At 31.1% G+C, this 26,798-nt stretch overlaps 4 protein-coding genes across 4 annotated transcripts in view; 2 read left to right on the forward strand and 2 right to left on the reverse strand.

Annotated features, from left to right (window-relative positions):
* The window catches only part of LOC108915830 (meiosis regulator and mRNA stability factor 1), an 83,493-nt gene extending 64,614 nt beyond the window's left edge, over positions 1 to 18,879 (forward strand). Inside the window, exons 18-22 of the mRNA XM_018721971.2 lie at positions 885 to 1,030; positions 2,239 to 2,292; positions 8,335 to 8,515; positions 14,880 to 14,984; positions 18,139 to 18,879. Of these exons, the coding sequence (XP_018577487.1) occupies positions 885 to 1,030; positions 2,239 to 2,292; positions 8,335 to 8,515; positions 14,880 to 14,984; positions 18,139 to 18,188 (536 nt within the window). The 3' untranslated portion in view covers positions 18,189 to 18,879. The remainder of the gene's footprint in view (positions 1 to 884; positions 1,031 to 2,238; positions 2,293 to 8,334; positions 8,516 to 14,879; positions 14,985 to 18,138) is intronic.
* A 2,428-nt stretch (positions 18,880 to 21,307) lies between these two features.
* Positions 21,308 to 22,259, reverse strand: LOC108915826 (NADH dehydrogenase [ubiquinone] 1 beta subcomplex subunit 10). Its single transcript, XM_018721966.2, has 4 exons — positions 22,015 to 22,259; positions 21,766 to 21,901; positions 21,569 to 21,708; positions 21,308 to 21,512 (listed from the first exon to the last, which is right to left on the reverse strand). Exons 1-4 carry the CDS (start codon positions 22,100 to 22,102, stop codon positions 21,391 to 21,393), a joined length of 486 nt encoding a protein of 161 aa, XP_018577482.1. The 5' UTR covers positions 22,103 to 22,259; the 3' UTR covers positions 21,308 to 21,390.
* A 369-nt stretch (positions 22,260 to 22,628) lies between these two features.
* LOC108915828 lies at positions 22,629 to 24,147 on the forward strand. Its single transcript, XM_018721968.1, has 3 exons — positions 22,629 to 22,955; positions 23,020 to 23,256; positions 23,496 to 24,147. The coding sequence occupies exons 1-3, from the start codon at positions 22,830 to 22,832 to the stop codon at positions 23,946 to 23,948; spliced, it is 816 nt and encodes a 271-aa protein (XP_018577484.1). The 5' UTR covers positions 22,629 to 22,829; the 3' UTR covers positions 23,949 to 24,147.
* A 206-nt stretch (positions 24,148 to 24,353) lies between these two features.
* On the reverse strand, positions 24,354 to 26,485 carry LOC108915829 (putative nuclease HARBI1). The gene is made up of 5 exons (XM_023456068.1): positions 26,021 to 26,485; positions 25,752 to 25,948; positions 25,504 to 25,651; positions 25,056 to 25,212; positions 24,354 to 24,914 (listed from the first exon to the last, which is right to left on the reverse strand). The coding sequence occupies exons 1-5, from the start codon at positions 26,258 to 26,260 to the stop codon at positions 24,517 to 24,519; spliced, it is 1,140 nt and encodes a 379-aa protein (XP_023311836.1). The 5' UTR covers positions 26,261 to 26,485; the 3' UTR covers positions 24,354 to 24,516.
* Between the last annotated feature and the right edge of the window lie 313 nt (positions 26,486 to 26,798).

The raw sequence follows: 26,798 nt of genomic DNA on the forward strand, positions 1-26,798 counted from the left end.
AGTAGAAAGACATTGGCGGAAAATTTCAAGGCACGCCCCTGCGCGGTAAATTGTTATGGTAGTTCCAATAACAGAACTTTATTGGCTTATTTTTTTCTTGGAATTTTATTTCATAAATATCGTACCGACAAAAAGACTAGTAGAATAAGAACGAATGGCTATAAGTTGAATGTTATTGACTACTTTACTTTTACCACTATTACAAAAGTTTTTAAAAATATTTTAGATAAATAAAAAATGACTACCAAATGAGAAAAACTTACCTTTGTCATTTTGTTCTTTGTGTCTTGTTCATAGTGTTTAACCACTCGCCACATGATAAATTAAACTTGCCGTGGATTATGAAAGTTAGTGCTACGTCTATAGACATCCCATACATATTAAATGTTGAAAAAGGATGGTAATTTATGTGCTGTTTAACTGAGGTAGTGTGTTATTGCATTCTACCGATAAAGTCAACTATTATATTTCAAATTATTTCTTTGTAGAGGACAAGTTAGTCCTCTTAAAACTACATTGTTGTAAATTTGAACATGAGCAGAATTTTTTTTTACAAAATCAAAAATAAAATTTTATCTCTTTTCAACTCCATCTGTGGACATACCGTATAACTTTTTGGTTTTAAATCACTTGTTAAAGTTTGTTGAAATAATTAATGTATGTAAATTTTTTAAATATAGTTTTTTTTAATTTCGCATACTTATAGCAAATAGAAAATATTTTTGCAAGTTATAATTCTGTAAATAACTGTTTCCATTTTTTTATGTGAATGGGCTGGTTGCTTGAGGCACAGACAATCAAGGTTCTATTGTATCTGGTTAATAATTAGTTACTTCTAAAGTCATAAATTTAATTTTTCCTGACAATTCTCCATTCTCTTTAAGAACATCTAGTGCCTTTGCCATCATCAATGTATAAATCCACGGCTAGTAAAAAAGAAGTTATTAACTGGCCTCCACCACCACCCGAAATGGTCCAGAGTACTGTTAAAAAGGTGTCGCCTCCCAAACCTGATACTCCACCTACTCCCGTAAGTATTGTATAAAATATTTTATATCTTGTATTTTATACAGGATCAATATCGAAGTGTGTTTTCAGTTTGTTTTTTAAGTTTTAGTCGAAAATCAGGCTTTTTTCGAAAAACATAAGAGAGTAGTAATTTGTATAAAATTGAAAGCCGAATACGAATATATCATGGTTGTTACCGTAAAACAGTGGCGTACTATTTTATTTAGAAATATATGCCACCGATACCCTGTATCTCCACCACTAGAGCATGTAAATTTTAGGAAAAGCCGTCAGATTTTGGACAATGTTTACATAAATACATGTGCCCAATTTCAAATTATTTCACTTACTAGTTTTTAAATTATCCCCTTAAAATTCACCAAAGAATACGAGGTTTCATTTTTGGTCACCATTTGTGAATCATCCTGTATATCTAACCCCACAGAGAAGCTTCCTAACTGATGAAAAAAATTTTGCGCTTTCTTCTTTTTCATAAAATTTTCATTTTCTTAAAGTTACAGCTTTATGAAGTTTGAAAAATAGAATGTTAATATCAAATTAAAATTTAAATATATATCAATATGAAGAAAAAATAATTATGAAAAAATATATAAAAAACACCTGTTTCTATCGTATCAGTTGATTATTAAAAAAATATATTTTGCTAATATATTTGTAACTCTTTTCGAGATCTCAGGGTCGGCCTTCAGCCCCCCTATTTGAATGTATTTCATTTGAAATTTTTTATTATGGAAGTTCTCTATATAGGCATAGAAACATTTCCTAAAAAATAATATGGGTCCCACGCTTCATTATCAAAATATAACCACCTTAATTTTCTCGAGCCGTCACTGCTAATATATTGAAATTGTTTAATAAAGTAACCATTCAAAACAATTTCAATATATAAAGTATGCATTTTTGAATTTAGACATATTGTTTACTATGTATTGTTGGTGTACTTCAATGCCAGTTGGAGCATGTAGCACATAGAGTAGTTGTTTCCCGGAATATCAGCAGCTAGGAGTCTTGTCTATGGGGTTAGATACCTTTTGCATACCTAGATTTCTACTATCGAAGTGTGATTGCATTTGACAAGATTAAAAAGAAATTAAATTTGTTTGGATTAACTTAATATCTTTAATAGAGTAAAAAATACAAGACTTAATAGAACATTTATGTTTTTTGGAAAGTAATTTAATTGTGTTCTAAATTGATACTTTTTTCTAGGGAAGTAGTCTCTGGAACAATTGGAATATGTCATCCTCGTTTGATAACAGCTTGGTAAGATTTAATGTTTTTACAATGATTGCATGAGATTATAATGAAAAGAGTATGTGAGAGAGTATGATGAACCTTCTTTGCTAATTTCAACTTCACTTTTAATTAGTAATAAGATCTGTGAGTTTGTTGTATAATTCAGTCGAATAGACTGCAAATTGAGGAATAGAAAAACTACGTTTTTACATTTATAGGGCTACAAATGTAAAAATTTTTATTTTTTTTTACCTCCATTCCAAATGTTAAAATAACCTTTTTTGGGGAAGAACTACCCTCTGGAGTAGAGTTCTGGTTGATTTTATTTTTTCTATATTTAGCATTACCGTAGTACTATTTTTATAACTATTGTGGTGCGATATATTTTGTGTGAACATATTTATAATTACATTAGTAAATTGCGTCCAGGACAGGTATTCTCTAACAAACATTTCGCTAAACGATTTCAAACGCATAGCGCAAATGACGTCAATTCACGTATAGCGTCTGCAATTTGGTATTCTCTAACTGCTTTGCGATTCGGTTTTGTAAAAATGCTCGCCGTTTTAAAAATATTTAGCAGCTTTTTGCTTATCGTTTTTACATCGCCGGCGCGCTGACATCTCGAATGTCAGCACAAACTGCAAGTAACACGTGCAAGTTGAGGTTATTTTATTAAAAATTATACAACAAATATTACTTAAAATGGAAATGGATGACATATTGATGATAAATCTGATCTGATTGAAAATTAAGAAAATATGCGTTAGCGGTATATTGTTGATGATCCATTCGATTACACAGGAAAACAATATAAAGGAAAATCATTACCAGTGACATTTTTGTGGTATGTATGCTGGATATCGACTAATTATAAACAAATATAATACTTAACTCAAAAAGAGACTGGTTGATTTTATTTTTGATGCTTATGGTCAAGATCAATGACAAAATAATATGTGTATGGCAAATATATGGAATTAGACTTTTTTTATTTTCCACGTTTAACAGTCACTGAACCCACATATTTCATAGAAATTAATAATAATAATAATAATAATAATAATAATAATAATAATAATAATAATAATAATAATAATAATAATAATAATAATAATAATAATAATAATAATAATAATAATAATAATAATAATAATAATAATAATAATAATAATATATTTATTTCATAAGACTTTGCTCATACAAAGTATCGAAAATTGTCGAAAGTACAGGGTGATTCACTATATTTTGACCCCCCTTTAACTTTTTTGTTTTAAGAGTTATAAAAAACTTTGTTAAGTTAAATGGAACACCCTGTATATTTTTACATATTTGGATAGAACGTTCCCTGTCGAGCATAGCCATATAGGGTTTGTTGGATCCATCTCTAACAATAAGCAAGATACTTTTAAAAAACGAAAAGAAGGTTTTTTTATTAAGAAAATAATACATCTTGTAATTGTTACACCTCTTTCAGGCATTTCTGCCTTTTTTCCGATTACGTAAGGATTTACAGATTTAGTTATAATATATTTTGATATATCCAAATATATCCGGTCCAAAATACGTATATGTAATGTAACGAAATCTCACTAATTAGGCCGTGAAAGGTCTATTTACTCATGGACATGGTAGGTCGTGACAGTGACAGGTAGTAATGTTTTGACAACATTGTTATTGATTGACAGTATGTATTATTATTTAAATAAAATAGGTTACACAGCAGTAAAAAATTATTTAGAATTAAAGTAGAGTACGGAACTTTGCTCTATTTTAATTCCTATAATATTTCAATTTTCTACTTCTGTGTAACCCATTTTAATTAAATAATAATACAAACTGTCAAACAATAACATTGTTCTCCTGACATTACTTGTCACTGTCATGGCCTACCATATAACATTGTCCATGAGTAATGAGGCCTTTCACGGCCTAAATAGTGAGATTTAGTTAAACTATCTATACGCATTTTGGACAATATCAATGTCCGATCTGTCAAAATATAATTATAACTAAATCTGTAAATCCTTGCGTAATTGGAAAAATATAGAAATGCCTGAAAAAGGTTTAACAATTACAAGATCTTTGAAAAATTCATATACAATCGTGCAACTTTTGTATTTCACATTTTTTTATAACTCTCAAAACAAAAAAGTTAAAGGGGGGGTCAAAATATAGTGAATCACTCTGTATGTAACACAAATAAAAAACAGATAATAATTGTATATGGACAAAATACAAAATATAGACCAATGACAATATATAGAACATAATTACAAAATATGGAATAAAAATTGCAATAAAAATTAAAAATTACAATAAAATTTAACTAAAAAAATTAAAATTAAAAACCAGACTCATTGAAGACACAACACATATAGTCATCAATACTGTAGAAGGTATTCTGTAAGAGAATTCGCTTTACTTTGTTACGAAAGAGAACACAAGAATTTATCTGTTTAATATGCGTTGGCAACTTAGTATATAATTTAATGGACATAATAAAAGGGCCTTTAGCCGTTAATGTTAGACGATGCTGGGGTATCTTTAAATTAAGAGATTCTCTGAGATTATAGCTAGAGGACTACCTTGTATTGGCACGTGTAATGAAATTTGTTAAATGGTTTTTCACGTATATGTAACACAGCTCAAAATATATAGTGAATAAACTGTAAGAATACCTAATCTTTTAAATAATTGCAAGAATCTCGTGCCTTTGAATTAGTCATCGTACGTATAATCTTTTTTTGAAGAATAAATAAATCTTTAATATGTGAAGAGTTACCCTAACAAATAATGCAGTAGCTTAAACTAGACTGAACATAACCAAAGTAATACATTTTTAAATTTTCCAAATCTACAAATTTGCCTTAACGCCAAAGAACAAAACAATGTTTTGCCAATTTATTCAATAATTCGTTAATATGATTTAACCAATATAACTTTGAATCCAATAGGACTCCCAAAAATTTTACTGTAGCATTTTGTTGAATAGTTTTGTAGTTAAATTTGACTAATATACTATGATTTATTTCTTTAGTACTGAACACGATTAGATCAGTCTTTGTGCCATTTAAAGCTAAATTATTATTTTTACAATAATTTTGCATTCTAATCAAACACTTGATGCAAGGCCACTAAGTGCCGCAATAGATTCCGATTTAACCGCCACAAAAGTGTCATCTGCGAGCATTGTTACAAATCTTTTTGAGTTAGCAATAATTTCAATGATATTAATAAAAAGTAAAAACAAAAATGGGCCTAAAATACTCTCTTAAGGGACACCTAATTGAATATGCCTCGGTCGTGAAAAATATTGAATACCATTGATATTTAAAAGAACTTCTTGAGTTCTTCCTTGTAAATAGCTATTAAGCCAGTTCAGCGCACAACCTCTTATGCCATACCTTTCTAACTTGCTTAATAAAAGTGTATCATCAACTACATCGAATGCCCTGTCAAATCAAATAGTATGCATGCGCATTTGTCTATTTTCTAATGCATTTAATATAAAGCTATATAAAGATAAAATTGCATCTTGTGTCGCCAAACTTTTTCTAAATCCGAACTGATTTTTATTAATTATGTTATTATTTTCTGTGAAACTTAATATTCTTAAATAAAATGCCCTTTTAAATATTTTCGAAAATACAGAAAGGAGTGCTATTCCTCGGTAATTAAATATTAAATCTAATTAAATCTAATAACTAAACTTATCATTCTTTTTATGGATAGGAATAATTACAGCTTTTTTTAATATAGAAGGGAAATGTCCTTGTGTAAAAGATAGATTGATCAAACTAGTCAAAGGAACGGATATAAATGAGATTATTTTATTAAGAATAATAATAATAAATAAATTAAAAATTAAATTAAATAAGTAATAATAATAATATTGTGCATGGAATGCTATCAAAACCCGCCGAATTTTTTGTGCAAACTTTCCTAATTATATTACTTCTATTTCTGTAAAAGGGAACAAGAATATGGAATTAGACACAAAAGGGATGTCTAAATTCACATCCATTTGAAAATTTGTATCATTTAAGCACATGGCCGAATCAATAAAGAAATTATTAAATGCATCTGCGGCCTTATATAAGTTTGAAATATTGTTCCCATCATCATCGTGATAGCTTTAACAAATATTACTATTTAAAGTATTACAATTATTTTTAATAATGTTCTAAGCTGCTTGAGATTTGTTAGAAAAATTCAATATCTTATTACCAAAATATGTTGATTTTGCCACAATAATTTTGTGTTTATGAATTTTTTTTAGTCTTATAGCGCAATTTTAATTCGCTATCATTAGTACACCTGTATATATTATATAATTCTCTTAACATAATACCCTCATTAATGATTTCCAGTGTCACCCATGGGTTTGTCTTCATCTGAGATGTATTCTTATTTTTACACAGTTCCACAGGAAAGGCTTTATCAAATGCATTCAAAATAACCTTATGAAAAAATTAAAATTTTTCATCAAGTGAGATATTTAAATCTAAAAAATCCCATCTGACTTTTGCTATCAAATGCTATATTTATTGGCTTGTCACTAATTGTAAGTCACTTAAAATAATAAGAGTCTGGCTTTTGAACACTACATTCAAAAATGGAAAAAGAAACCTGTTGTAAATGATGGGCTGAAATATCACATTTTATATTTTGCGGGTTCAATATATTAATATCCATACTCGAAAAGATATTGTCAATTATTGTCTTCACCTCATCTACTTCCCTGGTTATATTAATTAATATACCTATAGAAAAATCAAGACAACTGTAAAACAAATGTGTGAATAACCTATGTTAACACTATTATACCTGTCAAATGTGCTTTGCTTCAAAAAATGGATATAAGCTAAGTCCCATTTTAATGTACCAGGCCCCATAATTTTTTTATTTCGACTTTTTTAAAAAAATATTTCGAACAAAAGTTATCAGGTTTCGAGGGGGTCAAATTATGATGATCTTGAATTTGACCTTGAAGTCTATTATCAAGGTCATTTCAAAGTCGACCTTGGAAAAATATTTTCAACAAAAATTATCAGGTTTTGATGGGATAAAATTATGGTGACCTTGAAATTAACATTAGAGTCAATTATCAAGGTCATTTCAAAGTCAATCTTGAGTTTTTAATTGAAACCCCATATTTTTATTACAGTTATATATTCTTTTTCCGCAGAATACGAAATTGTTATAAAAATATGGGTTTCCATTTAAAAAATCAAGGTTGACCTTGAAATGACCATGATGATGATGACTTTGAGGTTAATTTCAAGGTCACTGTAATTTTATCCCCGGAAACCTGACAACTTTTGTTGGAAATATTTTTCATCATCCTGCTTATTTCTTGAGAATCACCTGAGAATTAAAATAGAACAGTAAAAGTATACTGCGTTCTGGCGAGGAACAAAGCATTAAAAAAAATGGTTCATGTAAAATTACATATTTTTTCCCGCAGAATAGGAATCAGCAATAAAAAATAAGGGGTTCCATTTAGAAAATCATGGTTGACCTAGAAATGACGTTGATAATTTATTCAAGGTCACCAAAAGTTGACCCCCTCGAAACCTGATAACTTTTGTTCGAAATATTTTTAATAAAAGTTGAATTATAAAAATTATGCGGCCTGGTACATTAAAATGGGACACCCTGTAAGCATCTTTGAGGCTATATTGTGGTGCTATTGTTCAGAAATTTCTTTCATTAATAGAAATTTGCTTACTGTTTTATTGCATAAATGCATGTTATGCATTACAAAATTAAAAAAAAACAGCATGATTCTTTTCTTTTCTACTTATCAGTTAACCTAACTAAATGAAAAATTTCAAAACTAGATAAATGTCATTGTCCTGAGCACAGACCGCTTTTTTAAGAATATTAAATAATATATATTTCACATTTTATATATTTTTTTATTTGAAATCGATGCAACATATAAACATTTTTTGTATTGAAACTGTGCGTGAGAGAAAACCAATCAGATAAACAGTGATAAATGTATTTAGACACATAATGTAGGGTAGGACATTAAAATTTTTTTCTTACAACTCTTTCCAGAATTTATCAATTCAGATGCCAATTGCACACAATCCAAAACTATTAGGTAATCCAGAATCTTTAATTTCTCCGGCACGTCATCTGCTACCTGCAAACAGAAATCCGTGGGGCCCTATACAACCTGCAACTGTACCGCCAGATCCATCTGAATTACCTATGCCTGATAAATTAATCTCAAAAGGTAAGTTTATTCTAAGGTAATTTTAAGCGGATCTTTAAAATATGAAACACCTTTTAAATTGATTAAAATTTTATTGTTCGTTCTACAAAATCTGAAATATTATGCTGTTTAAAATTACTACCATATTTTTGTCTGCATTTTTATAAAAATGGTATTATGTGAACATTTTTTTTTAATTGTTAGAAAAAGTTACATAAAATAAAATAATTGATAGTTGTTTTTTTGCATTAGAAGTACCTGGGGTGGTTTCTAGGGATTAGGTGGGTTAGGGGGTAGGCATGTTAGCCCGCTTGTGGTGCGAAATTTAATTATTTCAAGTAAAATAAGCGACTAAACTTGCTATTCCCAGGATTATGTGGGTTAGCCTGCTTGTGCTTTGGTAGGGGTGGTTTCTAGGGGTTAGGTGGCTTTATTTTGGAACCCGTGAAGTTTTGGGCTTTGCGCCCTTGAAGACATTTGTTCAGGACACAGATACGTAACATATAAAAAAATTCAACCAATTTAACCGGGAGCCATTTTCCATAAGGTTTGTGCGGGTTCCTTCCATTTAACTTTTCCTTAAGTATTTCTTATACATAACATAAACTATTACTATTTACTATATCAGAAATGAGTGTAAAAAATTTAGAGGGTGATAGAACATTGAAAATTGAGACAATTTTTTTTCTGTGGATCGTAGATCTTTCAAAAGGAAGTAAATAGGCTTAGGTCCACGGAGGCCTGGGCCTAGGGCAGCAAAATTTCAGAGGGTACTAAAATTTCAGAAGCGAAATATCTTTCTAATACTTGATTCTACGATCATAATCGTCTTCACTCAATTCTTGTAACAAATGAATTTTATATGGATGTAATTTTACCCGTTTGCAAATTTTTTAAATGGAGTATCGACGATGTTATGATTTAAAGTTCTCTGTTGTGTCGAATTTTTTAAATTTTCCACCACATCCAACATAACATTCAAAGAATTTTCCTTTGTTTCTTTTCTTTCATTTGTAACTTTTACTGGTCTTCCACTTTTTCGTCGCTTTGTAATCCGGGCGAATTAGACCAGACACATGCATGTTTCAAAAATCGGGCCTAAGTCGAATTTTATGGGCTGAAAATTAAGTAAAAAATACACAGAATAAAAGCTTAAATTCGTGTATTTGTAGAGGTCGACCGCCATATTGTTTATAACAAAAAAAAATTGCCCTTTTTTCAGTTTTTCGCTTATATCTTTGAAAATAAGCCTCTAATCGACATGAGGTATTCTTAAGATTTTGTTCCTGAGGAAATTTGCTACAAGGATAGGTTTTTGCGAGAGATCGCAATTTTTTTTTTTTTCATTTCAAAATTAGCAGTGAAATAAAAAAAATGCAAAATTTTTAGAATTAAGTAAAAAGAACAAATTTGACTGAAATTAGATGAAACTCCAGGAAAAGCCGCAATTCGGACCCCCAATTTCAAAATAGCGGCCTATTGCAAAGTGATAAAGTCGAAATGCGAGCACTTATATCTTCTGTCCAAGTCAAGATATTTCAAATTCGGTAAAAAAGGATCGAAAGGTAATTACATTATCTCGCATTTGTGTAAATGTCAGAATGTTAGGTTGCAAAATAAAAAAATTATTAACAAAAAACAAAAAAAAAACAGTAACTAGGGTCCTTATCTCGGCGGTTTTTTAATAAACAGATTTCAAACCAGTTTCATCAAATAGTGCTTAAAAAATATGAATTTAAAAAAAAGCATCTTGATCCGACCAATAAGAGCTGAAATATATACAGGGTGGTCCCGAGGTAATGGGCCAAAATTCATGGGTAGATTCCCCACGCAAAAATATTGCGATTTAGCCGAACTTATCTTAGTCCAAAAGTTGATAGTTAAAGAGATACAGGGTGTTAAATGTAAAATATTATTTTAGTTTATTTCCATTTATTTCTTAAAAAATGCAAATATCTACACAAAATTTTGGGGTTTGGGGTTCTTTGGGTAGAGGAATTGAAATTTGTTCACATTTTGGTTATAGTTCATAGAGGGCGCCAGCTGCCGTAGATTGAATGTCTTGAAAACGACAACTTTTTTGTACTTTAAGATATCTTCGGCTAAATCGCAATATTTTTGCTTGGGAAATCTACCCATGAAATTTGGCCCATTACCTTGGGCAAATGGATTGTGGCACTTAGAAAGCAGCTACCGGGATGCCTTTCTTTAAATCAACTTATTTTTTCCATTCTTTCGAATGGTTTAAGCAAAAGTATGTGAAAGTCATCGCCAGACCCCGAAAATAGATTTTTATTGATTTTTCACGTTTTTTTTTGTAATTTCATTATACTTTCGATATTTTGACAAGTAAGAAGGTCCTTTATTTACGTATTTAAAAACAAAAGTCAATTACTCCATTGAAAAAAGAGATCAGTAGGTAGGTACTCTTTTTGTCATGCTCAGAAGAGGTTGACGTAGAAAATATTCTCTTAAAATTAACTGTTGCAGTTATTGTGTAAATTGGGTCTAGAACATTATTGAATGTTACAATATCATTACATTTAAGTACTGCATTTTATAGTATTTAAAAGAACTGTTGTCTTTTTAATTTTTATAAGAATATTAAAAGTAAAATAAATATTTAATTTATAATACCTATATTTTAGACTTCGATGATTTTGCCATTTTGCCACATTCAAACTATGTGCTCTACAACGTAAACCATTAACTTATAGAAAATTTCATCGACTGCGGGCGGTAATATCAGAGTGGGACTAGGGCGCCATCGTAATCAAATCCCCCTTTAAGCCCATTCATTTCCAAACACCCTATACATTAAGGAATAGAAGCTGGTTGACTTTGGGGTGGTCAGTTGCATTTTTTTTCAAAATATGGTGAGGGATCTTAAGAATACATTATGTAAAAAGGAATTTTATATTGTACCTAATATAACCTAATCTAACCTCAAAAAAGTTATACAAAATGTCACTGGGAGAGATAGCAGCTAGTATCTCCTTGTAGATAGATGGTTGCTGAAAAACTAACAGGTGGCGTATTTAACACCATTAAAAACTTGACGGAACCACATTTCAAAGCAATAATTTTTTTATAAACGTGATGACGTAAAGTCGATAAGGTTAACACAATATTTTGTTATCTAAAATACTAATCCTGGAAAGTCGAGAATGCAATCATGTATTGGTGAAAGTAACAAAACTGTTTTGATTAAATAAAACTTTCATATTCTCGGTACCTACAATAAGAAAATATAAATTTATATTTATAAAAAATATAAATACGTTTTTATAGTGCCATAAATACTAAAATAGAACAAAACCAAACAATAACAAATTATTATTTATAAAAAGTAATATAGGAAAACTAAATATTACAAAGAATGCAATATTTTATTTTTACTCTTTATATAACATTTCAATTAATAGTCCAACTGTAGCATGTCGGGCATGAAATGGGTTTATAAATTACCGTCAAATAAATAAAAATCTCTGAATTATTCATTTCATTGTGGCCGATGGCTGATATTTTAAAATGTATAAAGATACATTATTAACTTAATGGAAATTAATGTTAGAAAATGAAGTCTGTTTGTGTGTGTAAATTTCTCTCTTATGAGAACTCCAAGTGAAAAAATGTGTGTAAGGCACACTGTGTTTCTTAAGGTTTTCACCCTTAACAGTTTATTAATTTAAAATTAAATGACAATGTGTAGGTGCTTTTGCATATACAGTGTTCCTTAATTAGAGTACACAAAACTGGTGTTTTTAGTTTTTGAAATATATTAAATAGATGCTTTTGTTGCCAAGAGCATGAGATTCACTTTTGAATATTCAAAAATTTTAGAAACAATTTTATCAAACATTTCAAGAACATATGTCCTTACTTGGAAATTTAAAAATTATCTAATGCATAAATGTTTAATATTTTAATTCAATTAAATTTTTACATATATTGGAGTTTAATATAAGTTGAGGACATTTTCAGGGAAAATCTCCATTGTTCAGTAAAATTCTATTGCCCTAAATTAACAAGTCTCTTTGTGCATATGCCTTGAAATAATCAATAAAGTTACATTTGTCCAAAAAAAATTGACAATTGAATGTGTTATTATCGGTTGTGATCTGAAGTTGCCGAGCAGAGAAATACCTCGGAATTAAAATTGAATTGAAAATGTACTGCTCCGTACTTCATCATCACAAATGAGCTTTATTTTTATTATAAGATGGAAATGACTGTTCATTTTCATTAAGGAGGTTTATCTGATTTGGAATTGACGAACAAATATTCATAAAAAAATTAATATAAGCTTATTAATTTGAAGGAAATCCTCAAAAAAATTATGACTAGTTTGGATACCTAAGACGAGATATTAATAAAATAAATTTTCACGATTTAGTACAGTCTTATGAGAATGCAGATTGTTTTGGTCTTTCCACTTAGAATACGCAACAATTGACAAACACTTTCCACAGCAACTTGTATAAATAGGAAACCGATATCTAAGGAATCGTATGACAGCTTGTAGAAATTGATTAGGTACTTGTAAGATACATCTAATATATAAAATTCTCGTGTCGCGGTGTTTGTTGCCAAACTCCTCCGAAACGGCTGGACCGATTTTGATGAAATTTTGTGTGTTTATCGGGCAGGTCTGAGAATCGGTCAACATCTATTTTTCATACCCCTAAATGTTATGGGTGGTCCACCCCAAATTTTTTTTTTTATTTTTTGGACAAAATTTTTTGTTTTTATTTTTTCATGATTCAGCATTGAAAGATACAAACAATTCTAAATTTTCACCCTTATACGATGAACCCCTGATTTTTAATTGTGATTTTTATATTATTCTGTTCCATCCACAGATCCACAAGATGGCAATCGAATATAATAATTGTAGTATACTATAATTTCAGTTATCCCCGCCAGGTATCTCACGTCACTTCTCAACCAGCAAACATTACGGAGTAGGGATGAGAACGAAGCCGACTTCCTTTCTCTCTCACTCTATACAGTTTTCGTCCATTTTTTCTTTTGGTTTTATTTGTGTCTCGATCGTAGCAGTGACTGTTATACGTATCATTTTAATTTTTCAGTGCAACTCACAAGTTAATTTTATTCTCATAGTGAATTTATCATTATTTCTCAGTGCTATTATTATTTATTTACATTTTATTAATAATTAATAAAGACAGTTTTCACTTCTAATTGAATAAGCAATCTGATATAAATCAACACGTGTTGTGAACTCCCGACAACAATGGCCGTTATTTACCGGTATATATTATACTTAACATTTTGTCGAAATAGTTTTAAATTAAAACAGAAACTTTTACGTGTTTAATAAATATATGTGTTTTATTATTGTGAAAGGTAAGTCAAATAATAATAATAATAATAATAATAATAATAATCGATGGTAGGTTCTGCGGCTACCATGGTTGTAACGGGTAACGGGGAATCAGGGTTCGATTCCGGAGAGAGAGCCTGAGAAACGGCTACCACATCCAAGGAAGGCAGCAGGCGCGCTAATTACCCACTCCCGGTACGGGGAGGTACACCATGCTTTTCCCACGGACAACTATATGAGGCATGTTCTCGCGTGGGCAAACCATCCAGTTTGTTTATATTCGCTAAAGACGGACTGACCAAAAATATTGTACACTCCATTGCGTTGAGAGATTAATCTTTGTTTATTTTTTAATTGCTATAATTAGTAGTAGAAATATGAACTATTTTCGATGTATAGATAGTTATCAATAATTGTAATTTAATATATATTTGTTACTTTAATAAAGAATAATTTATTAACTTAAATAAAGTATACTTTAATTGTCTACAACGCTTCATTCTTCTTTCAATTACATCCCCACACACTTATAGTGTTAGTTATTTTTAAAAATATTTCCTAAAAAAAATATTTCCTAGAAATAATGTATATGGCAAAACAACGTTTGCCAGGTCAGCTAGTAATTTATAATAATTCTCATTCAAACTGCTGTCGTTGACTAACTTATCCTCCATAAGCGTGATAGCGGCAACGCCGCGGTCTCGACGTAGCGTATTATTTGAAATTTGCAGGTGTCCAAACAAACAGCACGATCGAACGGGAACGAGCGAACGCCGAGCAGAGCGTACCAGCCAAGTGCAAGGTTGCCAAATCTAAAGGCTTACTACTTTAGTCGCTAGCGAATCTACAAAAACTTTCGTTAGACTTTAGACATACCTCCGTACCCGATAAACCTCCTTAAACAAAACTAAGGTTGTTTCACACATAACACTTCAAATATAAACAATATTGAAGAATCTAAGTAGAAATAACTTTTAATTTTATTCAATTATATTTAAAAAAAAATTGATATAGTGTAGCATTTAAACTTTTTTTCAGGTAGTGGCATGTCTGATGATTCAGCAGATTCGGGAGTAAACATTAAATTAGAGAATTCCCCATCAGATAATGAAAATGATATATCTACTGAAAATCAACTTTATGGTAAGACACAAATAAATTGTAATGTGCAAAAGATAAAGGCAAGAATAGTATATTACACCACAAGGGCCAAAAGTTGAATTTTCTGCGCTGCGCATCATGATGAGCAGGACCGAGATTTCAACTTTTGGCCCGTGTAGTGTATACGATTTTTCTTCATAGCCGGTCGAAACTACGTTATTAATTTTACTTTTTTTAACTTTAGAGGTAGCAACAGTAATGACAGCGATTAACAATTTGTTATAGCGACATAATAAATAGTCCCTAATTACGAGTATAAATACGCATGCGAAATTCTTTCCTCCAGCCGTTATAGAGGACGCGCGTGTACTTCTCACAGGGAGTAAAGGCCGATTCTCATTAGACGAGCAAGGAACCGGATCGGCATCGGCAGGGCACATGCTCAGCACAGGCCGAGTTTTCAGAGACCATTCACACTGCGACAGGCATGCCGCAGGTAGTATTTCCCTAGCTTTGTGAAAAAATGTTCGTGACTTCCACTCTGGTAAAAATTGTTCTAATCTTAGATGAAGAAGAGCAAGAAAATAAAAATTTCCGAAAAAGAAAAATACGTTTTTTTAAATTACAAAATTTTATTGTTAAGAAATCGTGATTTTTTTAATATGTCTGTATAGATTAATACATATTTAATAAATATACCTATCTTGTTGCAATTTCTCGCCAATTTTTTTACATATGTTTTTGTAGACATTGTCCGAGTATTTTTTATGAGACAAATCGTAAATAACCTCATTTTCTCTGATATACTCAATAAGAATTTCACCTTTTTCTGATGAAAAAGGGAGCCTCTGCTGACGCTCCATGTTTTCTTGTCAATACGAAACTCAACTAAACTATGATTGCACGTTGACTGCCTGGAGAGTATTCACACTTATCGGAACATGCACGGCACATGCCCTGCAAATATTCTTTCAGAAGAACGTCGCGTGCAAAGTCTGTTGCTTGCCGAGACGCTGCACGTATAGTGTGAATTACACCCCTCAAAACCCATAAGACACAATGGTTAAGATATTTTGCCGAGCCGGTGCCTTGCATGTGCCGAGCACATGCCTTGCACGCAAGTGAGAATCGGCCTTAAATGTTAAACTTTCGTCCCTTTTATTAGGGACGAAAGTACGTACTATCGACCGAGGTATGAAGAAAAATTTTTTTAATGATTTAATCGAGACATTTAAAACGATTTTATTAATTTATTCATTTTATTTGAAAACTTTCCTACCATGAATATAAACAAAAACATATATATGGAGTTGTTGGTTTTGGAATGTTTTAGTAGCAATGCTGTCAGATTCTCCAGGTACCAAAGATTGATGTTTTGTGCTCGTCATTACACTTATACAAACCATATGATCACTCCTGTATCATTTTAGTGTTAGTGTCATTATATTAGATAAGTGTGACATAGGCTAATTTCTATGCAAATTACTTTTTTTTTGTAACTTTCAGTTTAACCAGAAGTAGCCATAATTATATGATACCATTTATCAGAACATAACTTTTATATAATATTTTATATATTTTAATTCTTACAGTTTGAAGACGTAACTGTGTGGAATCGCCATACTACGAGTTTGTCTTGGCAAAGAAATTAATAATTACAGAATGGTTTTGAAATTTTACTAATTCGACCGACTAGTATTACGAAACCTATGTGATCTACCTGATTTTGACAATTCACACATACTGTGCTTGTTGCTTTTATTATTACTGCAAAAGGGTAAAACTTTTACCTACAACCACTACTGTAAATACTTAAAAACACACCGTCTGCGATCAATGTAAGATTCCTATTACGTACGGTAAAAAAATCGCACAATTTTCCTAGCAACCGCCTAGCAACGGTCAATACAATACTGTTTGTATTGAACGTTACTAGGCGGTTGCTAGGAAAACTGTACGATTTTTTTACCAAGCTGTGCGATTTTTTTATCGTACGTGAAATAGGAATCTTACATTGATCGCAGACTGTGTGTTTTTAAGTATTTACAATAATGATCGTAGGTAAAGTATAGTACGTAATACGTGGTGTAATGCAATTATGTACTCATAGAATTACGCACTCGCCGCTACGCGGCGTCGTGCGTAACTTTTCCATTCGTGCGTAAAATGCTTTTTCCAACACTTATTACGTAATATACAATAATGTGCAAATATGATGATTATACACATATTATTTTTGTTAACGGCTTTTGCAATAGTAATGCTTAAGAAAGTTGTTGCTAGTATCAAAGATTTGTGAATAGATATCAGCCGCCTCTGTGTATTTTCCGATGCTTTTCAAAGACTGACAGTGTAGATTGCTAATTGTCATACTAGTGGTGTAAATCTACAATACAATATTGAACAGAACAAAGAGATAATTGATGCAGCGCTGGATGAACCAAGTATTAGTACAAGAAGAGTTGCTGCCCTATACAAGTTTCTCAAAATTTGCTTGGAAGGTTTTATATAGACAAATGTTGCACCCTTACCAATATCAATCTGTCCATCACTTATATCCAGGAGATGAAGTGTGATAATGAGCATTTTTATGATAGTTTCTCGAACACAAACGAAATCTCAATTATCTTAGTTCCAATTTGTGGTCCTACACCTGCACAGCCAATCTTGATGCGAAAGCTTACGAAGGTAATGGAGGCTAGCCTCCACTGAGAAAACCATCTGAATCTATGTAGCAAAGAGAAATAAAAGTGTGTGGCCTTATATATCAGATATTTAAGATCTATAGAGGAGCATCTATATTTTTGGTGGATTATAAATAGACTACATTTAATTTTTTACAGAACTGGTCCATATTATAGTTGTGAAATTAGTAAAAATAAACAATTGTTAATTATGTATTACCAATTATTAAAAAAAATTATATAAATCAAATTGATTCAAAGAGACTTAGCCTTCCCTTCCTCATTTGCTGCCACTGATGGACACATATTACTGACACCTGTACCATAGAGGCTGAAATAAACTTAGACCCTGTTTTACCTTCCGGTTGCTAAATAAAAATATGAAAATATATATATTTTAGCTTCGTTTGTTTTTTAATTATATTAATATTTTTGTGTATAAATTGGTGAACTATACTTTTCCATAAAATACAAATATCTGCACTTGTTCTCTAATTTATATTATTTTTTAGGGGGTACCAGGAAACCAGCTTTTGCAACATTTTTGAATTTCAATAATTAGACCAAAAATTTTTGAAAGAACAACAAAACAAAGGTAATTAAGATATGACTGTTTTGAGGACTGTATTATAGAAAATGTAATTTGAATTTAAAAAAGAATTTAAAAAATATATATTTTTTTAAGCAGCTAAAAAAATTTTTAGTAATTTTAAATAATACAGATGTTCCTGAAAATAGTCTGTCTAACTTCTTTAAATATATCTTTATGTTAAATATTTATATTAAGGGTTTAGAATAACTTCATCATGTTTTAACGTACAAAAAAATAAGACCAAGTTTTATAACATTCCCTGTTAATTATTTAATGTCTGTGATTGTATAATTTTAAATTAGAATTAAGTATGGTTTTTATTGTTAAAAGTTGGTAACATTGTCATCTTATACCAATACCTACTGATAATAAAATTATATTTTTATTGTATAGGCAACATACAACATTCAATAATGTTACCAACTTTAAATGTACATTTTGTATTAATACTATTGTCGTGTGTATTGTTGAATAATTTGTTTTTTGTAAAAACAATTTAATGATTTTTGCAATATTTATGCAATATCTACTTTATATTATGTTAAATTTTACGTTTTAATTATTTTACTATATCTGTGACTATTTTCTGTAGGTGTAAAATTTAAAAATAGTATTTTATCTGTACTTAAATAGTTTGAAATAATTTTTTGTGAAGTGTACCCGAATGAATTTGTTGATTAAATAAATAAATTTGTACTTTTTCATTAGCTATTTTCTTTACATAAATCAAATAAATAGTGCACTGTGGCGAACAAAGTGCTCACTATACGTGAACACTTGGTATAAAAAGTTTTCCATAAGCCGGGATATATTCTCGTACTACAGGGTGCGGCACGATAACTTCCTTATTTCATAATGCAATAAAACAAAAAGTAGTAAAGATATATTTTCAATTTTTTTTTTATTAAAAAGTTAAATACCATATCGAGTAAGTGACGCCCCCTCCCCCATTGTCGATATACTAGTTGAACCGAATTCTGCTGTTTACCGAGATTGCGCACGAAACGGTGACACATGGTGAATGCAAAGGCGTCTGATGCAGTTCTTGGGGCTTGTTGACAGCCCAGTAGCGCATATTTTGCTTATTGACATATCCAGTCAAATTAAAATGAGCCTCATCAGTAAAAAACACAAGCGCGTCTTAAAGAACTCGCGTCTGGAAAGTTTCTGCACAACTTGTATGGATGGAAATGAAGTTCATCGCCCATAATTCGCCTCATGGAACGATCGGAAATTCTAAGAGCAGACGCATGTTTGCGCGCCGAACGCCGCGGAGATCGCAAAACTGCAACCCTTAGTTCTTCAATATTCTCAGGTGTTCTGATGGAACATGCATCTTCAGTTCTTTTCTGCACAGAACCAGTTTCCCTGAACGGTGTGACACAGAAAAGAATTGATTTCCGGTCCTGGACAGGACATAATGGTGCAATATTGAAGCGATTTCGGAAGGCTGGGTTAAAACCACCGAACAGCCGTTGGAAAAGTACGCCTCTACGTTCCAAACAAAATTACTGGTCATGTGACTTCTAATCATTAATGAAAGCTTTCTTTTGACTTGGACTAAGTTTGTCATTGCTCTAACTCTCCAATATTCAACACCTTCAATTGAGCACTCCTTTATTTATTGGTTTTCAATAAGGGTAGACTAAAGAATGGATTACAAGGTGATTGATGAAATATAATTATTATAAATTTTACATTTGTATGTCATTCAAATGATAAAAAAAAATTAGTTACACAGAAAACAGTAAAATAATGATCTTCATAAATATACAGGGAGTATATTAAGCACTTGTACAAACTTTAAAGGGTGAATCTTTGACTAATTTTAAGATAAAAATTTAGCATGGGTCCGCAAAGGCTTGATACAGGGCATCCAAAAAATATTTTTTTTTTAGTATTTTGATTGTATTTTTGTTTCTGCGATTTTTTTTTATAATTTTCAATAATTTGGTGATAGTAATTTATACAGTGATAGTGTAACATAACACATGACTCTTTCACTTCTTTCAAAAACTCAATGATTCAAGTTACAAAATTCCAACGCAGGTTTAACTTTAAACCGCTTTTTTTTACAAAACGGCTGCTTTCAATGACTAATACTAAGAGTACCTTTTGTACGTAAAATTGAATGGATAATAGGTACGTTTAGTCAAAAATGACATACAATGCGACAAATAAGTTATGGTTATTTAAATGCAGGCACAACATTGTATTGTATGTGGCACCCTCTAATTTTAAACAAAAAACTAAGTAAATATTTGTTTCTCATCATCGAGACTACCATCCTGATAATTTCTTTCTGCAAGTGGAAGCATATTTATTATAAATAATAGTTTTGTAACCACTTTATTGTAATATTATTTGTATGAACTAAGCTAAAAAAATATTAGAAATCTCTTAGGGATTATTAATAAAAAATATGTTTAAACTAATAAGTGAAATAATTTGAAATTGGGCACATGTATTTATGTAAACATTGTCCAAAATCTGAGGGCTTTTCCTAAAATTTACATACTCCAATGGCAGAGATACAGGGTATTGGTGGCATATTTTTCTAAATAAAATAGTATGCCACTCCTTTACGGTAACAACCATGATATTTTCAGATTCGTCTTACAATTTTCTACAAATTACTACTTTCTTTGTTTTTCAAAAAAAAGCCTCGATATTAACCAAGCGTGGCTTTTTTAGTTTAACGTTCAAGTTATCTAAAAATATTATTTTTGTGCCTATCGTAAAGGGAGTAAAAAAAATTGATATTATTGTGCTACAGCTAGTCCATCCCTGGCAAACCAAATAAGCCAAATTGTTTATTTAAAAAATAAAGTCTAGTTTCAGCGACCTGTATCTCGAAAGGGGGACCTTCTAGGGAAAATTTTTATAGGGAGGTACATGTTATTTTAATGTACCCTGTATAAATACGAGAGATTGCGCACATATTCTGTGACACCCCGTTTTCATTGTAGTGGTGAAATTTGGCTTATTCTTAAAAAAAATGGAAAAAACACCATTTATGCAATAAAATTATAGTAAATTAAATGAATGTTATTTCACTCTTTTTTAAGGGATTGTTTTAAATAGACCACTTGATTACTACATTTTATTAACTGTTCAATTTTTCATACCTACATTTTGCAATTTACATACTAATTAAAAAAAAAACATGTATTTACTCAGTGACTTGACTTTTAGTTCCACTTCCAACTGGTCCATGCCTCCGTTCCCAAATTAAACGATGCTTCTGTTTCATATAACATGTTTTAGCATCATGATATGCTCCTAAATCACCATCTGGAAAATTGTCTAATAAATGTACCAGAAGAATATAAATAAACTTTTTACCATACATTTAATAAACCAGTTAGTAGCTGCCTCTTCATATATTTTAAGGAGAGGCGTACATTTTTCTACATGATCTGGTGCTTCATACATTACACAGTCCTCAAAACGTTCACGTAAAATAGACAATATTTCAGAATCAACATGTCTAAAATGATTACATAATAGTTAATATTTTTTTATACCGACAGTATCAATACATTACTTATCACGTTTGTACTGAAAATTGGCTTCATATTGGCAAACTACATCATCAGTGTAGCATTCATCTATAGTAGGTACCCTCCGGAATTTTTGATGGTACCAAGGGTAGCTTTGTTGATTTGGTTTCACAACATTTTCTAAAATAAGGTTATAATAGACATTTCAAATATAATGTTCTCTTTAATTTTACAAAATATTTAAACAAAATTTTATATACAAAAGGTAAATATTACAGGTTATAAAATGTTACCTCTAACCCAAATAGTCGGAGCTTCTAAAATGTTTCCAACTGCGGAGAAAAATTTTTCCACGATATTTCTAGGCTGAGCTTCAGGCATTATACTAATATCAAAGAAAATTGATGTAAACCAAAAACTGTCGATCGATGTCAAATTAAAATGTTTTTGATCTTTTTCAAAATTATTGAAGAATGTCTAATTTTATTTATACCGTGCTTATACCATACCACGGCAACCACGGTCCGTAAAGAGAAGGTCGCCGCATAGTCAATCAGCCAATAAAAAACAAATACGTCACCATATACCTCAGTTTATCTTCGTTCAACCGTCTTGAACCGTCTAATATAATATAGACGTTATGGCTGTCCAGGACCCCTATTCTTGACACCGATAGAATAAAATACTCCCTGGGGAACGTTCCCAACTTTCATTCTATTACTGTTCTATTAGTAGGCAAAATTGGTATTCACGAAACTAGAGGAAGGAAGTCGAAGGAAGAAAGAATGAAACAAGGTTGCCAAATCTTCTAACCAATCAAATTTATATATTATTTGACAGATATACATTTATTTTGAGTTATTCCACAATCCATAGCACTCTATGGTATGTGGTTGGTATTGAAGTGAACTGTGAACTAGCAACTAACGAGAGAATAAATACTGAATACCTAACCTACAAACATAATATCAAATATTTATTAGTTTGTTAGATAAGTGTCTTTTGCTCTTTTGTAATGGAAAATATAAAGAAAGGTGGTGGTTAAAGCAACCCAATAAATCAGAGGCAGAAAGAAATCCTAGTAGATTTCATTTCTGGGAGACCAGAAATGTATTCCGGAAAACTGACCCCAATATATACAAAAGATAAAATGCATGCACTTTGGTCCGAGGTGACTAATATATTAAATAGTGTTCCGGGTGGACCAGCAAAAGACTGGAAACAATGGAGAAAAGTAAGTGTTTATATACATTAAGAGTAGACAAAAGCCATATACTATAGTTGAGTTTTATTTCTAGAGCTGGGTAGATCTTAAGAAAAATACCAAAGAAAAAGAGTCTCAAAAACGAAAATACATGCAAGGTACTGGAGGAGGACCACCTTCATCACCACCCTCTAAAACAAAAAGTAACATCGATGAAAAAATTTTGTCAATAATAAATCCCACATCCATTACAGGCAATGATAATGTTACGGTATCAGAGGTGCAATTTGATGTCATTGAGCCCTTAGATGAATCTGTGGTTTTTGATGGAGTAAGTATCTGCAGAATTTTGTACTTTCTATACAAGCACTTATTTATACTGATACTTCTCATGTAGGTATGATTCATATTGTCACTTAATACAAATGATTAACTGAATTATGAAATAATCATTTTTACTGCCAATTCATATAATTATTGAAGTAACCTTTAAACATTGTAATAGTAGTTATTTTGTAATTAAAACAAAAATTAACTTTTGCTGATCTAGAATGTAACTTTTTTTTTAAGCGGACTGTAATGACCGAAACTGAAGAAACGGTCCAGAATTCTGATAAGTTTGATAATTTAATGGATCAGGACCACGTATATTGTAGTATTCCAGGTACTTCTCAACAGCCATCCACTGCAGAAATACAAGTTGAGAACCAGAATTCATCAACATTTTTATCTACCCCAGGCTTTAAGCGAAAACGATTCACTAAAACTGCAAGGCTAACAGAATCAATGAAGAACAATGATATGCTCCTAAAAATAAATAAAGAGAATTTAGAATCACACAAAATCTATAGAGAGAAAAAAATTGAAATTTTACTTTGTGATTCAAAAAAAAGAGAAACCTACTGGAAAAAAAAGTTAATGATTCTAGAATCGATCGGTGATAGCCTCAACCAAATGGTAGATCATAAAGATAATACAAATTCTGTTACATTCTACCATTATGATGACAAAAATAAGTGTTAATTGTGTAATATGCCTAAATAAAAATCAGAGCAAGCGCAACAAAAAGTGACTGATGCAATCTAGTTTTTTTTGTGTTCAAAGTATCTGTACTCGTGATATTAAGTTTCTTAATTAAATAATGTGATTTATGAGTGTTTCCAAAGATTATAATTAAGTTTGTGATTAGTTTTGTTAATAAAATACCTATTATGTTTTTTTTATTTATTGTTTAAATATTTATAATGCTATTTTATGATTGTATTAGATTATAGTTCGACAAATAACAAATGAAATTATAATGTTACAAATTCTCTTGTAAATATTTAAAATTGTCGCATTGAAAAAAATATTTATTTACTTGGTTGAGTGATTTCTGGGCTGGTTGCCACGTCATCGGTTTAAAAAAAGTATTTTTTTTCTGAATAACTTCTGAAGAAGAGATTGATATGTCTCTCGAAACGTCGAGTTGTAAATCGACGACGTGGCAACCAGCCCGGAAATCACTCAACCATTAACGACAGCCATGGAAGCCTATAAACAAAATTATTTCCTTATTTTAAAAAAGTAAAAGTAAACAAATTTACTGGAGTTATTGTGGTTGTAAAAAATGGTTATTTATTATATTTTGTTGCAATTGTCTTGCTGCTTCTAAATCGATATTAACTCCTCTTACTACTTCATTAACATTATCTACAGCATATATTCCATAATCTATATCAGCAAGGACTTCATTATCTCCAGGCAATGGAATATTGTTTGTTATGCACATATTGTGTAATACAGAACAAGCATTTGCAATTTTACCAGCTTTTGTAGGTGACATATGTAATGTCCGATGCTTTAAAAGACATCGAAATCTATTCTTTAAAACACCATTACACCGTTCAATATTTGACCGTATGCTACAAAAGCTTTGGTTGAATCTTTCTTCACCCCTGGTTTCTGGATTCCTTATTGGTGTTAGTAGCCAAGGGCGTGTTGGATAACCTAAAACAGTATTTTATTTATTTTCCTATTAACTTTTTATCTTATTCTTTGTATTTAAAGCTCTTTACATAAAATTTAGGTAAGCATTTAAAAATTTGAACTAGGGACAAGTGTTATTAGTATAATTAAATATTATTGTACCCGAGTCCCCTATAAGAAAAAAAACATTTCCAGGATCGCGTCGATATATGCCTTCCATCACTTGGGACACACGTGAAGTTCGCCAAATATGGGCATCATGGGTAGAACCAGGAAATTGAGCATTAATATTCATAATTTTTAAATCACAATCACAAATCTAAAACAAAAAAAAAGGACTAAAATTTAATAAAACACTGAGAGCTTTCACATTTCTTCATTAAACCATTACAAATATAAATAATTCCATCAGTGAAACCAAAATTAGAAAAAAATTGTGACATTCTTGTAAGTACTGTTTTCATTCTATACATTGACACGTATGTATGTATTGCAATCATACTTTCAGTTACCTACTTATATTTGTAATTTGCAGTGTTGCTGAAGGCGTTATAAATAATTGCAAAATCTTTTACTGGTAACAGTATTTTATTTATATTTAGGTACTTACAAGCTGGACATTAAGCGAATGGTAATGTTTTCGGTTCACATAAATGTGTTCAGGATAAATGGGGTGGTTTACAGGTGGAGCAATGATGGCAATATGGGTACAATCAATGCACCCAATGACTCCTGGAAAATGGTATTTTTCATAAAACCTAAAAATATTCAGTTACATGTTTTTACAGTAGCTTAATGTCTTTTAAATCTACCACACTAACTTTTTAAGTAATATGAAATACTGAGGCAGGATTCTACCTTGTTCGAACAGACTCCAACTCTTCCATGTTTCTGGGAAAATGAATCCAAGCATTCATAATTTCAGGTTCATTTAACGCATTTGTTACATCTTCAATGCTTCTGCTAACAGACGCTTGACTTATGCCAATGTAAGCATTGCTGCCTGTTATCTCTTGATAACTTCCAAACCCATAAAATTTTAAAGCAGCGAGAACCTAAACGTAAGACAGTATAAATGTCCTGTCCCTGTGGCATATTTAATCTACCTTAAAATTATATTTTCTCACCTTTAATTTCACTGGTAATGCTGATCTACGGTTTGGTTGTTCAATAAATGGAGTCACCAAATCAATGACTTCTCGACATAATTCTTTTGTCAGTCTAAAGTTTTGAATAAATTTACGATCTGAAAGAGTGTTAAATGGATCTCTTTTAAGTAATACTTCTCTACCTATTATTAGGTCTTCTTCAGCGTCTTGAAGATCTTGTTGAATATTATTCCAAATTAGTAATTCATTTAAATCCATTTTTTGATGACAAGTAATTAACACAATTTTCAGGTTAGAATCCTTTTTCTGTGGTTAGAATTAAGCTCCCTTGTTGCATTCTCTCACAAATGTGGAAGAGATACATTTGTTCCCTAGGGAGCATTTTATTCTCTTGCTTTTCAATAGAACATAGTTCAAGAATACGGGTTTTAAATTCTTGAGAGAACCACGCCCACTTTCTCTTTACTGTTCTATTCTACTAGCGTCAAGAATAGGGGCCCCGTAGATCCTAGATATTCCGTCTCCCTCCTCCAAAACTCCTTAGACCAACTTGAAACCTGGTGCAACAGGTGGAAAGTCAAAATTAATCCCAACAAAAGTTCGGCTATCCTTTTTACCAAACGAAAAATCCCACAAAACCTCGACAGACTGACACTATCCCAGGAACCTATCTCCTGGAATCGACAAACACGATACCTGGGCGTGACGATGGACCAGCGTCTCACGTGGAAACCGCACATCGTGGAGACGGTGGCGCGAGCGAAGACCACCAGGGCTAGGCTCTATCCCTTACTCA

This window comes from Anoplophora glabripennis, unplaced genomic scaffold, assembly GCF_000390285.2.
Source record: "Anoplophora glabripennis isolate ALB-LARVAE unplaced genomic scaffold, Agla_2.0 scaffold1154, whole genome shotgun sequence".
Taxonomy (NCBI): Eukaryota; Metazoa; Arthropoda; class Insecta; order Coleoptera; family Cerambycidae; genus Anoplophora; species Anoplophora glabripennis.